General features: G+C 64.4%; 2 protein-coding genes across 2 annotated transcripts; both read right to left on the bottom strand.

The window, feature by feature from the left end:
• Positions 1-681: 681 nt before the first annotated feature.
• Positions 682-10,878, bottom strand: ABB37_09386 (hypothetical protein; the record flags this gene model as incomplete). The annotated part of the gene is made up of 1 exon (XM_015808816.1): positions 682-10,878. The coding sequence occupies one exon, from the start codon at positions 10,876-10,878 to the stop codon at positions 682-684; it is 10,197 nt and encodes a 3,398-aa protein (XP_015652529.1).
• Positions 10,879-10,927: 49 nt separating this feature from the next.
• ABB37_09387 (hypothetical protein) lies at positions 10,928-16,351 on the bottom strand (the record flags this gene model as incomplete). Its single annotated transcript, XM_015808817.1, has 1 exon — positions 10,928-16,351. Exon 1 carries the CDS (start codon positions 16,163-16,165, stop codon positions 10,928-10,930), a length of 5,238 nt encoding a protein of 1,745 aa, XP_015652530.1. The 5' UTR covers positions 16,166-16,351.
• Between the last annotated feature and the right edge of the window lie 183 nt (positions 16,352-16,534).

Here is a 16,534-nt window from a genome sequence, read left to right on the forward strand (position 1 = left end):
ACAGCGGCTTCCTGTATTGTCATGTCTTACACCCCGATGACTATTGGAAACAAAAAAAGACCTTTGCCTTCTGTCGGTGTTCGTGTTTTCGTTTGCTTTCTTTCCTCTTTGTTGTAGAGCTGTAGTGACATCCATACATCGGCGGTAACGCAGGGGTGGAAGAAAACCAATATACATGAGCCCGCGACTAAACGAACGAACCCGCCCATTCCGATTCAACTTCAGACCTTCTGTCGGACTTTCCAGGCAGTTTTTAAAATAGAAACGAAGAGAAGAAAAAGAGAAGAGAAAGTGTGCGAAGGACAAAAACAGGAAAAAAAATTGAGAGCAGCTCGAAAAACAGTACGGGATTTCTTCTCCGCTTCTCGGTGGTAAAACAACGTTTCACATGCTTTTGTAGACTAAGTGTCGCTGATGTACATCGTTGAGCGACGCTCTCTCCGTTGAAAAACGCTAATATATATGTACGACACATGACTCGGGAAACAAAAAAAAGCTTCACAGCCAACACACGTCACGGCATCGTCGACGCCCAGACGCACCTCTGCCAGAAGGTGTGACGGGGAGAGGACAACGAGGCAGTGCCGGTGTTGATGCCACAGAAAAGGAAAATACAAAGCGAGAGAAGAGGGGCGGGAAAGAGGGAGAGAAAACGGTGCGCGTTCTTGACGGAGCGCTCCGCTACATTGTCCTGGAGAGCGGGGGCAGACGGGTGCCTTGCTCCTTGGCCAGCGGGACTGGCTCCGGCGGGGACGCCGTAATCGCCATTGCTTTCTTGTGCTTACTCGCCGTTCTGTGTGTCGCGGAGGCGCTGCCCTTCTCCCTTTTCGCCTTGGATTTGCCCTTCGCACTAGAGCTACGCTTCCTGGAATGCTTTCGCTGCGGCGACGTCGATGGACGGGCTGTCGCTGCTGCGCCTTCAGATTCCTTCTTCAGCGAGCCACGTATCCGTCCGGCCGCCCCATCACGACTGCCACGACCGCGGCGCTGCGGCATCAGCGAAGGCGGCGACGGTCCGCCCATCAGCCGCCGCGACGCCGTCGGGATCTCCGCCACGTCATCGAAGACGTCGGCGCCCACGAAGGCGCCGTCCTCCTCCGTCTGCTGCAGTGCGCGGGGGCCGTGGAAAGGCACGATTTCACCCAACGGCGCGGCAGCGGCGGCGGCCTCCTTCGACTTGCTCTCCTCATAGCGCGCCACCGTCGTGTCATCCTCGGCTTTGGTGTGAAAGAGGAGAATCAGGTTGTTGAAGCTGACACCGTCGTTGTTCTCCGCCACCACCTGCACCGTGTACGCAGTGCCCGGCGTTAAGTTCGTCAGAGGGTACGTTGGGCGGTGCACCGTTGCGAGCAGCATTGGGTAGGGTTGATCCGTCGTGTTGGCCAAGTAGACGCGGTAGTGGGGACGGGTGTAGCGCCCGGCCGCGGCCTCGGACGGCTTGGGCGGGGGCAGCCACTCCAGCGTCGCCGCGTTGCGAGAGAGCGAGGTGAGATGGAGGTCTTGCACCCCCTCCGGCGGGGTGCCGCTCGACACCGTCACCACCTCCGAGAAGTCGCTGTAGGGACCCAAAAAGGTGGACAGCCGCGGAGGGACGACAGTCTCGCCGGTGTCGCCGTCGACGCTCGTCAGCGCTGGGGCCGGCGCCGTGTGGCGTCGTGCACACTTCACCCGACAGCGCATCCGCGTCAGCAACCCGCTAATACGCACGGCGCAGACCAGGGTGTCTTCGACGGTGTCCACCACGCGCCACTCCGGCCCAACGGTCCCTATCGTCGGCACTCCCGCTCCGCCGGGTCCGCCCGGTCCGCCGGTGCCGCCGCCACCCGCACCCCGTCGCGAAGCACCGGTGCTCCCGCCTCTCCCCGCTGCTGCTGCGTTGGCCGGCGCTGAGGAGGGCCCGGCGCTGCTCGCGTTCGCCGTGGCCGCCGCGTCGGTCCCCACAAAACACTGTTCAATGACGTAGCGGTAGCGAGCAGCGAGAGCGTCCGACGCGGCAGACAACACGCCAGACGCACCGCCGGTGACGTTGTTCGCCGATGTCTCTCCCGGCAGGGGCGTCGTTTTTGCCGTCAACGGCGGCGGCGCCCACTGCAGGGAGCAAAACTGTGTGTTGACGCGGCGCAGCACAACCTGCGACGGCGGCAGCGGCGGCGTGACGATGCGCTGCTCCACCGAGGCGCCCCAGTGGCCACCGAGATCCATCGCACGAAGGCGGACGATGTACACCGTATCGGGCGTCAGCCCCTCCACGTGCTCGGTCACGCAGTTTGGGTTTGTGCAGCTGCCAGCACCGCTCGTATTTACTGAGCTAGGAGGAGTATTGGTGGCGGCCGTGTTGGTGTCGTTCAAGTCGTAGGTCTTGCGGAAGAGGAAGAAAGAAGGGTGGCCGGTTGCGGCACCGGTCGACTCGAGGTTGGCGACGGCTGCCATGTCCATATCCGGAATCGCCGTCTGCGACTGTGCCACGGCCACGTCTCGCGAGCCGCGTTGACCACGACGCAGCGGGGAATTCAGCAGCTTCGAGGGGCTGTTGGGCGAGCGCAGCTCTCCGAGTTTTGCGGCGTGGCGGCTGCCACCTTTCACGGGGGACGCGCTGGGACTCGTCTGCCCGCTGTGCAGCTGTTGCTCCGCTGCAACGGCCAGGCTGAGGGATCGGGAGGAGTACGACGCGGTGGAGGTGCTCATCTCCAACGACGCGTGCTGCTGCCGCAAGATCGCCCAGTCGGACTCGCGGTACATGGCGAGCTGGTAGCGCGACACCGTGCGGGTGCTGACCAGCGGCGCCACGGAGTTGATGACGCCGCCGACTGAAGGGGGGCAGATGGACAAAGGAGACCTTGGAGCACCAAAGTCGGTTCCGCTGACCACGTCTGGCGGCGCCCCGTCCACCACACGGACAGCCGTCTCCCACCCACCTGGAGCGCCCCGCCGGCTCCAGCACAAGTCCGCCGCGTCCCCGCGCACCGTGGCGGTTATCTGCAGCGTGTGCAGCGTGGTGAACAACACTGCCTGCGACCACAGGCCCCAGTCTGCCGTATCACCGTAGTACGGCTGCAGCGCAACGGCGTACTCCGTGCCGGGGTGCAGCTGCGCAAGACGGTAGTGCGCCACCGGGTACACTCCTTGCGACGCCCCGCACTCCTCACGTGTGATTTCACGCTCAACCGTGCCGAAGTGCGTGGAGCGGAGAACCATCAAAAACTTCGTCGGCATCACTGGGCCACCGCTGTTCGCCGCACCGGTCGCCTCGGTGGTGCGTAGCTGCCCCGTGCCATCGCCCTGCTCCCACGTCAGCTCCGCGTAGTTCTCGCCGACACCCGACACTGTCGGTGCGAGCAGCTTCAGCGTCCGGAAAGGGTGTTCGTCGCTCCACAGGCCCCAGTCGCCGGTCGCCTCACAGCAGGCACGAATGATGACGACGTAGGGTGTGTCGGCGTTCAGCCCACTCACGCGATATTGCGACACGTCCTTGTGGAACTGCTTGTCCACCACCGCGACCGAGGGTGTTTCCTGTGTGTTGAAGACGCAGAGGTGAAAGGCAAGCGAGCCGGGATTGCCCAGTTGGATGGCGGTTGCGAGAGGAGACACGAGAGAGACACCCTTGTCCGTCTGCTCTGCCTCCGTCTGCTCTGCTGTTGCTCCCGCTGTGCTTTCGGAAGCGCCGGAAGGCGGAGGCGGAAGGGGAGAAGGCGCCGACGACAATGCCGCACCCTTCTGCTGCTTCTCCACTCGAGTCACGTACTCCTCCGCCGTCTGCTTCGGCCGGCTCCATTCAACGTTCACGAAGTGTTCCGTCGGCATCGACAGCTGCACCTGCAGCGCCTTCAGCGTCGCGAAACACGTCGTCTCACTCCACAGACTCCACGCCTGGTTCACGCTGTCGCCCCACCGCACACGAGCCGAGTAGAGCGCATCCGCGTCGAGGTGCTTCACCGTGTAGCTGGAGCGCGATGCCTTGAAGCGCTTCGACACCTGGTAGCTGAACCCCACCCCGGAGACCTCCAGCTGATAGGTGCCATCGGCGTCCTCCTCGTCGCCGAGCACCGCCACCTCGCCGTCGGGCAGCGTGAGAGGCTCGCGGGGGCGTTGCCACGTGATGGTGGCACACACCTCGCCGATACGGCTCAGCTCAATCTGCAGGCACGGCAGCGTGATCACGTACACCGGCCTGCTCCACCGCCCCCACGCCTTCTCAATGCAGCATCGCACCTCAATCTTATACAGCGTGTTCGGCTTGAGGAACTTGTTAAAGTAGCTTGTCTCCGTCGGGGGCATGAGCTCGTCGAGGTGAAGCGTGTTGCTGCTGCGGGTCGACTCCACTGCTGAGCCGTCGCGCAGCATCTCGTCAATGCGCAGTTGGTACGTCTGCACCGGCTTGACGGGCATCGCGCGGCGCACGGCCAGCGGGATGGCGCGGGGGTCCCGGGCCCACCGCAGCTGGAAGAACTCCTCGCCGACACGCTCCACCGTGCAGACCATCCCGCGCAACGTGACGACGTACTCTGCCTCACTCCACACGCCTGGCGCGGCCTTCGCCTTCTCCATCGCCTCGTGCAGCGCCGGATCGATAGTAACCTTCGCACTGTCCCCACTCGCTGCGCTCTCGTCTGCGTCACCGTCCGACGACTGCGCGAAGCCGTCGTGGGGCTGGTACCACCGCCGCACCGTGAGACGGTAGCGGTGGTTCGCCTGGAGCTCGCGCATCACACAGTGGCGCTGGTTCGGGTGCAAGAATAAGCTGCGTCCCTCCGGCACCCGCTGCCTCGCCAGCTCACCCTCCTCCTCGCCGAGGGGGATGTCGGAGTAGTCCCGCACCCGCACCTCGTAGCAGACCGTCTCCTCGACCTTGCCAAGGCGCAGCGAGCCCATGTGGATCGTGTTGGCCTTGCGCTGCCAGGCCGCGGAGAAGTAGTCCTCGCCCACCTCTTTGACGTCCGTGGCGAGCAGGTTGTACGTGCCGGTGCGCACCGGGTCGCTCCACGGGCTCCACTCCCCGCTGCCGTACTTGGCGCGCACGCTGACCAGATAAATGCAATCCGGCTGCAGCGCGGGCAGGGTGTACTGATGAACGTCGCCTGGCACCTCGACGGTGTAGTCCTCCGCCTCCTCCGACCGGCGGACAGAAATAACGTAAGAAAGGATCGACGTGGCCGCGCTGTGGTAGACGGGCCCGGCGTCCCCGGCTGGTTTGTCCAGCACGACAAAGCGTCGCCGGCGCTGCCAACTCGGCGAGCCCATCGGTGATTCACTCGCCAAGGCGGCCGCCACTGCCCCGTCGCTTCGTGTCGGCTGAAGAAGCACGTCATCGTCCCTGTACTCCTGCGGTGGGGGGCCGCTCTCCTGCCCGCTGTTGCCGCCGCCGCCCTCCGTCAACTCGCCGTCGTTGTTGCGCTCCTTCGCGGAGGTCGACGCAGCTGCCTCTCTCGCACCGCTGTTCTTATCGTGAACGCTCTCCGGGTGCGGCGCGTAGTGCAGCTCCTCCGGCGCCTCGCGGCTCCACTGCAGCCGCACAAAGTCCTCACCCACCGTGGCGACGCTGGAGACGAGCGGCTTCATCGTGTAGACGCAGCGGCCCTCCGACCACTCACTCCACACCCCGTCGTGGTTGACGGCCCGCACGTAAAGCAGGTAAATCGAGTTGGGGTCCAGGGAGCTCACCGTCAGACTCATGCTGCTGCCGCTCAGGTGCTTCTCTAAAAACAACTCCGGCGGGACGTCCTCGGTGGCGTGGTAGACGCGCACGTGGTACTTCACCGCATCGCGGGCACCGACAGAGACAGACGGAACGTGGGGTGACCCGGCAGCCGCGGTGCCGGTGTTAGTGGCGGATTCGGTGGACATATGGGTGCCATGCATCGAGAACTCCGAGTCCGCGCTCGCGTTTTCGTGTCCTCCAGGTGCGGTGAACGCGGTTGTGCCTGGAGCGGGGTTCGTGAACTTCATCGAGGCGGATGCCCCCACCAACTCCTCCTTATCGGCCCTCGCGGCGATCTTCGCGCGGTAGCTCTCCGGGTTCTGCTCCGGCCGCCCCCACTCCGCGTCGATGTGGTTCTCTGCGATCTCCTTCGGGTGCACGAGGAGGCGCTTCAGCGTCACAAACTTGCGCTCCGTCGACCAGAGACTCGCCTCGCCCGCCTCGTTGAAGGATCGGACGCGGGCGGTGTACAAGGAGTCCAGCGCCAGCCCTGTCACGCGAAAGTTGCTGGTCGGCGAGTTCGTCTCGAAGCGGGTGCTCAGCACAAGTTCACAGCCCTGACCAACCACCTCCAGCTCGTAGGCCACGACCTTCGACGTGGGCAGCGTCACCTTTCTTCTCGCGATGTCGACGGCGCTCCAGCTGCTTCGCTGATCGCTGTGGTGGTTGTTGCTGCTCGTCACCAAGTTAGCCAAGGGGGTGAGTGTCACGCGACCCCACTGCAGCGTAGCGTAGTGTTCATAAATGGTAGCCGGTGAAAGGCGGATGCGCGGCATGGTAATGAAGTGGTGCGGCGAAGACCACGGGCCCACCTGTCCGCCGGTCGTCTCCGCCATCACCTGCACGCAGTAGATCGTCTGCGGGTTCAACCTCGCAAGGGCAGCCTCAAGCTCCGTGCTTGAAGCTATTCTCTTCACCATCAAATAGTGCTGCCGTGCCTTGGAGGAAGATGTAGATGACGTCGCCGACTTATCGGCGTTGTTCGGCACCATCCCGTCGCACAGCACGGGATGCGGATCGGGTGGGAGTGGACCGCCGCGCTGAAAACCGAAGGCAAGTGTCCCCTCCAACTCGTCCACCTCCACCATGCGCGGCCTCTCCTCCGTAGCGACGGTTGGGACGCCGTGGAACGAGGTGTTGAGTCGGGCGGTGTCGAGGTCCATCGACAAGGCACCGGCGCTCTCGTCCAAGTCAGAGAAGCTTCCGTCGTCGGAGTCGGGCGGGTTCGACGGCATCCCGCTGTCACGCCTTGTCCCGTCCGCTGCATCAGCGACGGCACGGCCGTGCACGGGGATTTCCTCCAAACGAAGATAGAAGCCCGTGATCTCGACATTGCCCTCCAGCACGTGCATGTCGCTCTCGTAGTCGATGCGCGGCGCGGTGCGCGACCACGACACGTACGCGCTGCACTCCTTCACCTCCGTCACCACCGTCTCAATGCTTGGCAGCGTGACACAAGAGCACGGCGCGGACCAGAGGCCCCAGTCACCCTTGGCGTCCCACTCTCGCACCGCGATGGTGTACTTCATGTCCGGCAAGAGGGCGTCGATGCGCAGCACGTTGGTTGCTTGCATGTCACGGAACTCCTCCACCTCTTCATTCGTCTGCGCGTCTTCGTGGGTGATGCGGAGCTGATAGACCTGCACCTCCTCCGTGTAGCGACTGCTCAGCAGGGTGTCGTGGACGTCCATCTTGGCCACCTCCTTGTTGTCCAGCCGCCACCACTCCAGGTCCACGAAGGTCTCGCTGATGTAGGTGAGGTCGAGCTGAATGAGGTTGTGTGTCATATACTTTAGCGGCGCCGTCCAGCAGCCCCAGACGTCATCGCCGTAGTGAGGGCATAAGCGGCACACGTACATGTTGTTCGGCTGCAGGCCCGTCTCGGTGTAGCTCAGCATCGGCTTCGCCGCGTCATTCGGCAGGTAATGCTCGGAGACGGTGCCGGCCTCGTCAACGACGCGCAACTGGAAACCACGGATGGGGCAGTTAAGGTCGGTCAGCAGGCCCAACTCGCCCGCTGCGTGGCGCCGGGCGCGGTCGGCGGCGAGGCGGCGCAGCGCCCGCAGCCGACGAACGCGGCCCACGAGGGAGGTGTACTCCGCCGCGCTCAGCTGCCCACGCTGCGTTTCCAAATCGCGCTCGGTGAAGTTGTGGAACTCGCGCTGCAGGCGGCGATACTCTTCGGTCTCCTGCACAGTGGCCGCCATTGCCGTCGCCTCCTCGCGATACCAGTACAGGTTGATGTAGTGCTCGCCAAAGCGGCTCTGGTCCAGCAGGATCGGGGCCAGCGTCTCCAGCTGCGTGGGCGGGCTCCACGGCTGCCACGTCTCGGGCCCGCTGCGCCCGCGCACGGTGACGACGAAGGTGGAATTCGGGCTCAGTCCCTGCAGCAGCACCTGCGTGACGCTCGGCTGCAGTTGCACATCCAGCAACTCCACCGCCGCATCCGGCGCCCCGGCGCCTACCGGTGCTGATGTCCCGGTTGAGCTTGGCGAGGCGCCGTTGTTGGACAGCGTGACGGACTGCCCGGCAGGCGGGTACGACACCTTCAGCACCGCCTCCTTTTTCCGATCGCGGGCGCTCCCGCTGCCGCCGATAACGGGGTTGAGGAAGCCGCGGGTGGCGGATGTGCCGCCAGCGAGACGACGCGTGGTGCTCAGAAGATCACGGTTGCTGCCGAAGCGCGACGTCTTCGACGGCCGCAGTCGCAGCCGCTCCACCTCCTTTATAAACGGCAGGCAGACGCTTCCGTCCTGCAAGGTCAGCCGAAGCTCGTACCCGCTGCTGTCGGCGATCCCGACGACGATGCGGTCCATTTGGTAGTGCAGGGTGGCCTCTTCGCGCAGCATGGTGTTCTTCTCCTCGCGGGCGGCCGAGTCCAGCCACCGCGCCGCCCCGTTCTGCTCGCCCTTGCTCTCCTGCTCTTGCAGCTTGCGCTTCATCTCAAAAAGCTCCCGGCGCTCGCGCTCGTCACATTGCTGCAACACCTCGCGCTCTTGACGGCTGAGAAGGTCGCTGAAGCGCGCGATGTTTGGCAGGGGGCGATACCACTCCAATAGCGCCGTCGCCTCCGTATATTGCGAGACGCGCACCTGCACCGAGGCCAGCGTGAGCACCGAGACCTTCGGCGAGAAGTAGGACCAGTGCTGCTGCTCACTGAGGGAGCGCACCGAGACGCAGTAGAGCTGATCCTGCTGCAGGTCCTCCACCATGACCATCTGCATGTCCTGCCCGAACGTGAGACGGCGGTGGTGCTCGCAGCTGATGCCCTCCAGCACCACCTCGTATTCGTGCACCGCCTCGTTAGGCAGCACAACGTGCGCGGCAACGGCGATCTCAGGCGCGGCTACGGTGGAAGGCCTCGCGTTCTTCGCCACCCCATCCGAGACGGTCTCACTCTCCGTCTGCGCAAAGGAAAGCGGCTTGCCCGCGTCGTTCTCGTCGGCTTGCTCGTTTTCACTGCTGGGCATCACGCTCGCACGAGCGCGGCTCCACGACAGGCGCATCGCCACCTCCTGCACCATATCCACGCGCAGCTCCAGCCGGCTCTGCGTCAAGAAGCGCGTTGCGAGACTCCAGATGCCCCACTGGCCGCCCTCCATCTTCGCTCGCACGCGCACCTCGTATACGCTGCTCGGGACAAGACTCGAAATGTGGTAGGTGTTCACGCTGCTCGGCACAGACACGACGGAGTCGAGCGACAGCGGGCCCTCGTAGAGCGTGACACCGTCCGGGTTCAGCCGGCGCGTCTGCAACTGAAATTCCACGGCCTTGCGGCCGATCGTGGTGGTCGCCGCGAGCACCGTTGTCATCGGCGACCCGCTCTTCGCATCCTTACTGTTGCCGCTGGTGCCGCCGGCCTTCACGGAGTCCTCCGGCGTGTCGGCCTCTGCGGCGCGGCGCCACTCCACCAGGCAGTAGTCCTCGCCGATCTCCTGTGGAATGACGTGAACGGGTGGCACCGTCTGCGTACACACCATCTCCGACGCCGCACCCCACACCCCCGCTATCGGGCGGCCGTCTTCGCTGATCTGCTGCTCCCGCACCGTCACGGCGTAGCGGCAGCCAGAGAGCAGGTTACCGAGCAGCAAGCCCGGCTGCGTCGTCTCATACACGCGGGCGCCGTCGACCAGCGGCTCGTCCGACTCGTCAAAGGCGGGCTCCATCGGCATGGGGCGAATCGTGACCTGGTAGTTGTGCACTTCGCTATCCGACGGGAAGCACTGGTACGACTCTGCCACGGAGCTGGAGAAGGAGCCCGAAAGCGAGCCATCCTGGCCGCCGTCCTCCTCACCGCCGCTGCCGCTCGGCGAGTTTACGCTGGAGACGAGGGGCCGCGTGTTGCTGACGCTTTCCGACGCCGGAAGGCTCAACCCGGCGCTGGCGCTGACGGGCGGGCTGCGCTCGCGACCGCGGCCGCCGGCGACCTCCTGCGGTGCTGCCCACTCCGTCACTCCGGTGCGCGCGGCCGGCCGCTTCCACGCGACCTGCAAAAACGTCTCCCCCGCCATCTCCACCCCGACCTTCAACAGCGGACAGGTGGAGACGTACAGGGAGGGGCTCCAGTGGCCCCACTCGCCGGCGTGGTTGAGGCCGCGCACCGCAATGGAGTACGTTGCGTGGGGCAGAAGTCCGTCGACCTGCAACGCACTCTCGCCCTCGCCAACGTACAGCTCCCGGTAGTCTTCGGACTGCGGCATGCCGGCAAAGACGCGGTTGCACGACACCCGCACGTGCCAGCGCGTCACCCGCTCGTCGGGGTGCAGCACGCCGCCGTCGTCCGCGTACATCCCTTCCGTCGCCTCCCCCACCGGGTGTGCCGTCGCTGCCAAGCTGCCGTCTTCCAGGTCGGTGCTGTGGAGGCGTGCCGACAGAGGGGTGTGCCGCGACCAGTGCACCGCCGCGAAGTTCTCTCCGACCCTCTGCAGCCCCACCGTGACGGGCTTCAGCGTGTAGAAGGGCACCGGGTCGCTCCAGAGACCCCAGGCGTCGTACGTGTCCTTGGCGCGCACCTGAATAGAGTAGAAGCTCGACAGCTGCAGGCCAGACAGGGTGATGCCCGCGTCGCGGAAAGTTGTCGTCGTCGTGGCTGCGACGTTCGCGTCGGCATCCAGCACCCGCACCTCGTACCCGCTCACCGCGCCGTCCACCTGGCGAACCTCCGTGCCGCCCTCAACCGCCATCGACTCCCCCTCCCACGCGCCGCGCCGCCACGTGGCACGCACGTAGTCCTCACCGATGTTTTGCACCTCCAGCTGCAGCCGCGGCAGCGTCCGCACGCGCGACTCCTCGCTCCAGAAGCCCCACACGCCCTCGTAGCTCTTCGCGCACACCCACACCCGATACTCCGATGACGGCTGCAGATCGCGCAGGCGGAAGCTGCTCACGGTGGGGGCAATGTTGTAGATGACGGAGTGCGCCTCGCCAATGCGCTGCACCTTGAAGCGGTAGAGCTGGACGACATCCTCCGTCTCCGCGATCGAGAGGAGCGGTCCAGCAACCACCGCCGGCGCCCCTGTCACCACTGCGCGCCCGCGACTCCCACGCAACGACGTGGCTGCCGTTGTGACTGAGGCAAGTCCGTCTGCCCCGCCCACCGGCACGAGGGCGCCGTTCTCCGCGCCCCCACCCCGCCCCCCCAGCCCCTATCAGACTCGCCATTGTCTTGCTGTCCTCACAATTGTTGTCGCCGCTGTCGTCCTCGTCGAAGGTGAGGCGCAGCTCCGTCTCCGTCGGTTTCGGCAGATGCCGGCGCCACTCCAGCATCACAAAGTGGTCGCCGATGTTGCCGAAGGTGACACGCAGGCGCGGCTTCGTACGGAAGGCCTGCGTGGCCCACAGACCCCACTGGTCGGACTGCCCAAAGAGAGCGCGCACGTGCACCGTGTACACCGCGTCCGGCAGCAGCCCACGGAAGAAGAGCGCCGTGGAGGCGGTCTCCTGCGTGTAGGTGAAGCCGCCCTCGCCGAGAATGCACACCTCAAAGGTGCGGGCCGAGATGTTGACGTTGAAGACGGTGTCCGCGTCGCCGCCGACGTGCAGGTCAGTCTTGCGCGACCACGACGCCCACAGTGAGTCCTCGGAGACGTGCTGAATGTGGATGTCCATCCCCGGCACAGTCCGCACCTTCTGCTCCTCGCTCCACACGCCCCACTCGTAGTTGTCGTTGAAGGTCTGCACGCACACCATGTAGGTGGTGGCAGGGGAGAGGTGGTCAACGCGGATAGACGTGATGGCGCCTTCGACGGTGTAGGTGTGCTGGTAGGCGCCACCGCTCTCCCGTACGCGGACGCGGGATGCGGTGATGGTGGCCACGCCCAAGACCACCTTCTCGGGCGAAGTAATCTGCGGAGGAATGACCTGCGCGTGGCGCACCCACTCCACTCCTACAAAACTCTCGCCGATACCCGTGAAGGACACGCGCGTGGCGGGGACCGTCGCAAAGACGAGAGAGGGGGACCACATGCCCCACTCGCCATTCGCCAGCTTCGTACGCACCGACACGCTGTAAACGGTATTGCAACGCAGATTCGGCACGGTGTGCTCCACCGTCTCCGCGTTGTTCAGCAACTCCGTCTGATACACGAGACGCTGGTCTGCTGCATCGGGTGGGAGAGCGTCGTTGAAGTAGGCGGGCTTGGTTTGCGCAGAGCCGGAGGACGCCGTGGAAGCGGTCGTGTTGTAGGGCGATTTGGACAGAATCGGTGACGTCACACACAGCATGATTGTCGGTCGCACGCGGCCGTGCGCCAGCACGCGCTCCTCCGTCTGAGGGTTGCCGTCGTCCTCGGGGAGCCGCCGCTGCTGATTCGGTCGGACAAGCTGCAGGCAGCAGAACTCCTCAGAGATGAGCTTTGTTTGAATGCGCATCGGCTGCATCGTCAGGCACCAGAGCGGCACACTCCACAGACCCCACTCCTCGTCGTTGTAGTTCGCCTTCAGTTCGATGCAGTAATAGGTATTCGCCTTCAGTCCCGTTACGCGGTAAGGGCAGTCGCCGTCACCGAGGAAGGTCTCCATGTGCACCCCGTCCTCGTTGTACACGCGCAGGTGATAGGACGTAACGATGCCGCGGCCGGTGGGGTACTGGTGGGGGTTGGACACCTTCCGCCGCTCCCACCGCACGGATATAAAGTCCTCCGCCACTTCGTCCGGCGTCACTGCGATGGTGCCGCGGGTAAGGATGTGCACCGGGCTCGACCACAGTCCCCAGCAGCCAGACCGGCCACGCACGCGTATCTGAATGGTGTAGGCGCAGGCGGGAAGCAGCTCCGACATCTTCAGCTCCCGCACATCCGGCTCCACCGCGTACTCCTTCACGTACTGCGTGGTGACGCCGTGGATGCGCAGCTCCTGCCCGGTGACCGTCAAGTCACCCCGATGCACCTCCGCGTCGTCCGCGTCGGTCAACAGTTTGCCGCTCTCGTGCTGCCGGCCGTGGCCATCGGCGCGGCTCCACACCACACTCACGTAGTTCTCACCAATCGTGAGCTGCTGCGCCGGGATGCGGAACTGGGGGTTGGTGCGGAAGCGGATTGGAACGCTCCACAGGCCCCATCGCCCACTCGAGGTGGCAGCGCGCACCACCGCCACGTACTCGCGGTCAGGCAGCAGGTCGCCCACGCGCAGGGAGGTGTGCTCGCTCGAGACGATTTCGTGCCGCGCCACGTCGGAGCGGCCGCCGCCTTCCTCGTAGCCGCTCTGCACATGCGGGAAGACCGGCATGCCCGGCAGCTCCTTTGCGTAGACGAGGACGCTGTATTTGGCGACGAAAATGTCCGCCGTCGTCACGTCTTGCAGGTCAGCGTTGTCGTCGGTACCGCAGCGCTGCCACACCAGTCGCACAAAGTCCTCGCCGATTTCATTGATGGTGGTCTTGACCGAGGCGAGCGTGAGCACCTTCACACGACTCCACAGGCCCCACTGCCCCTGCTCGTCGCACGCGCGGACGGAAATGGTGTAGGTGGTGGACGGCTTCAACTGCGAAATCGTAAAGCTCGTGTCGAGCACCTGGCGGTGCAGAAGCTCGTCCTCGCCGGTGTCCACGCAGCCGACGACGACCTCGTACTTCAGGCGGTCCCAATCAGCCGTCGTCGTCCCGGTTGCGGCGGCGTCGCGGTTGGGGTCACCGCCGGCGACGGTTGGGGAGTCGCCTTGCTCGGCCAGTCCGCGGCGCCACACCACGTGGATGAAGTCCTCCCCGACGTCCCAGACATGCAGGGCGACGGGCTGCAGGGTCTGCATGCGCACCGGGGCAGAGAACTCACCCCAGCCCTCGAAGCCGGTGATGGGGTTGCGCTGCCAGGTCCGGCACTGCACATCGTAGGTCATGTTCGCCTCCAAGTCGTTTACACGGAAGCCGCGCTGCGTCGAGTCTCGCGTTACACGCTCGTTGAGCACGGCGGTGCGCTCCCCCAGCGGGCTGCACTTGATCACCACGATGTTGTAGACGGCGGGGGCCCCGTCGCTGGCGTTGTTGTTGCAGGAAGCAGCGGGTCCGGTGGAGGGCCAGTTAAGCGTCAAGAAGTCCTCTCCGCGCTCGAGAAAGGTCAGTGCCGCACTCGGAGCGGTGGTGAAGCGCAGCGGCTCCGTCCATCCGCCCCACGCCGCACCGATGGCCACTCGCAGGGTTACGGTGTATTGGCTGCCGGCGCGAAGGTGTTCCACGTTCAGCAGGCGCGGGGCCGCAGCCGAGGCAGGAGGAAGCGTGATTGTCTCGGCTTGGTTGTAGGCAGACGTCAAACTCTGCACGCGGTACTCCAGCTGCGACTCCAGCGGTTCCTCTTGCCTGCGCGACCACGAAAGCGACGCGAAGGACTCGCCCACCGCCGCCACCGCCACTACCGGGCGGTCCGCCGTCCGCACGACAAGCGGCAGCGAGCGCCCGCCCCACCGCCCTTCCTCGGAGAGGGCCCGCACGCAGACGGAGTAGGAGGTGCTGGGGTAGACGTGGTCCATCGTGTGCTGGTTGACCGACGCGGGGACCGAAATTGGGTCGAAGCGGAGGTCGTCGCTCTCGATGATGAGCTCGTACTCGTGCACCGGGACGCGCGGCAGCAAATACCCAGCCACCGACGCCGTGACCGGAGCGGCGGTGGAGTCGTCACCGTCTTCGAGAAACGCCGTCGCGGAGGGCTCCGCATTGGCCAAGGCGGAGATCTTGCTGGCTGCCGCGTCGTCCGCGTTCGTTGACCGGCCCCAGCTAAACGTGAAGGTGTCCTCGCCGCGTGCCTCCAACTTCACCTCCAGCGGGCTTTCCGTGACGAGGCGTGTCACCTCCGTCCACTCCCGCATGGTGTGAATCATCGTCATGTACCGCGCCATCACGATGTAAGCCGTCCCGGGCTGAAGGGAACGCACGGTTTGAGAACGGCAGCCGGCCTCGAAAGAGCCGCAGTAGTGCTCTGCCATGTCCGACTCACGCAGGAAGCGCAGCTCGAAGTTAGGAATGCTGCGACACCAGTCCGTCGTCTCAGAGTCGATCTCCCTCGCGATGCCTTCCTCGCTACGCTGCGCGGCGCGGTCCCATATGCAGTGCACGTAGTCGGAGCCGATCTCGACGATGCGCGTCACGACAGGAAATAGCGTGGCGGTCTGCACGGGCTCCGACCACGGACTCCACTGCGCCGTGGGACGCGAGTAACAACGCACCTGTACAGTGAAGCGGCAGCCGGCGTCGAGCTTCACCACCTTGTTCAGCTTTGACGCCGGAAGCGTCTGGAAGAAGTACACCTTGCCGTTCGCCGGCAGCGGCAACTCATCCATCGACGCAGGCTCCTTCGACTCTCCTGCGCCACCTAGAGCCCCGTCTGCGCTGGCGTTGGTGTTCGTGGGAGACCTCGTCCTCGCCGTCGCCATCGTGCTGGTAGACGTAGTCGTGGACAGGGTTGGGTTTTGATTGTTGGCCGTCGTTGCGCCCTGTGCATCGTGGAGGATGGTGTAAATGAGCAGCTGCCACCGTGGCACGTTCTCTTCCCTGCAATCAACAGGAATTAAGGCGTTGTCGTCGAGGGCACCTGAATCGGTCACAGCTGTCTTCCCGCTGCGAGTCGGCGCTGGAGCGAGGGAGGCGTCGTGGTGGTCACTATTGTGTTCATCCGCCTCCATGTTGTCATCGTCCGTTGCTGCCGCTGCCCCTGCTGCCGGGGACGGCGGAGACGACGTCGCTGCTGCGACGCCGGCTGCGGCCAGCGGACCCATCTTACGGGACCCCGTGCGCGCCCCGTGTGACTTGACATGGCGGAACACGTTGCACTCAAACTCACCGAAGTGCTCGCCCACACGCACCACGGCTGCCTGGCAGTGCAGCTGAGTGGTGATGTGGCGCGGCACCGCGGGGGAGCGCGCATCCGATGTCTGACTTGGCGTGGCCACGGCGCCGGTATGGGAGGGGGAAGCACGCTCCGGTGCCGTCTGTACATCGTCCCCTGCCGCCACCACAGCCGTGTCCGTCGTTGGGTGTTTATACATTCGCTAAAATAACAATAACAAGAAACAGCAGCAGAAGCAGCTTGTATCCGAGTGAAGAGTAGTGTACGTTGCAGTTTTGCAGCCCAAGAAGGAGAAAGATAGAGAGAGCAACACGCACACACAAACAGGAAGGAGGGAAAAGATATATAAGTTAGAAAGAACACCTCACAGAACTCCCACCACAGCTGGTTGGGGGTTTTGCCGGTATTAAGTAATGATGCCACACGCGTGCGAAGCGGGTTGGAAAGAGAGAGAGGGAGAGAGCGATTGGGGAGAGATGGGAGAGATAGGAAGGTATTTTTAGAAAAGGTAAGCATTGAAAACTAGCAAGAAACAATAGACATACACATACATATTCTAGTGCGCCGT

This window comes from Leptomonas pyrrhocoris (assembly GCF_001293395.1).
Source record: "Leptomonas pyrrhocoris isolate H10 chromosome Unknown, whole genome shotgun sequence".
NCBI lineage: Eukaryota > Euglenozoa > Kinetoplastea > Trypanosomatida > Trypanosomatidae > Leptomonas > Leptomonas pyrrhocoris.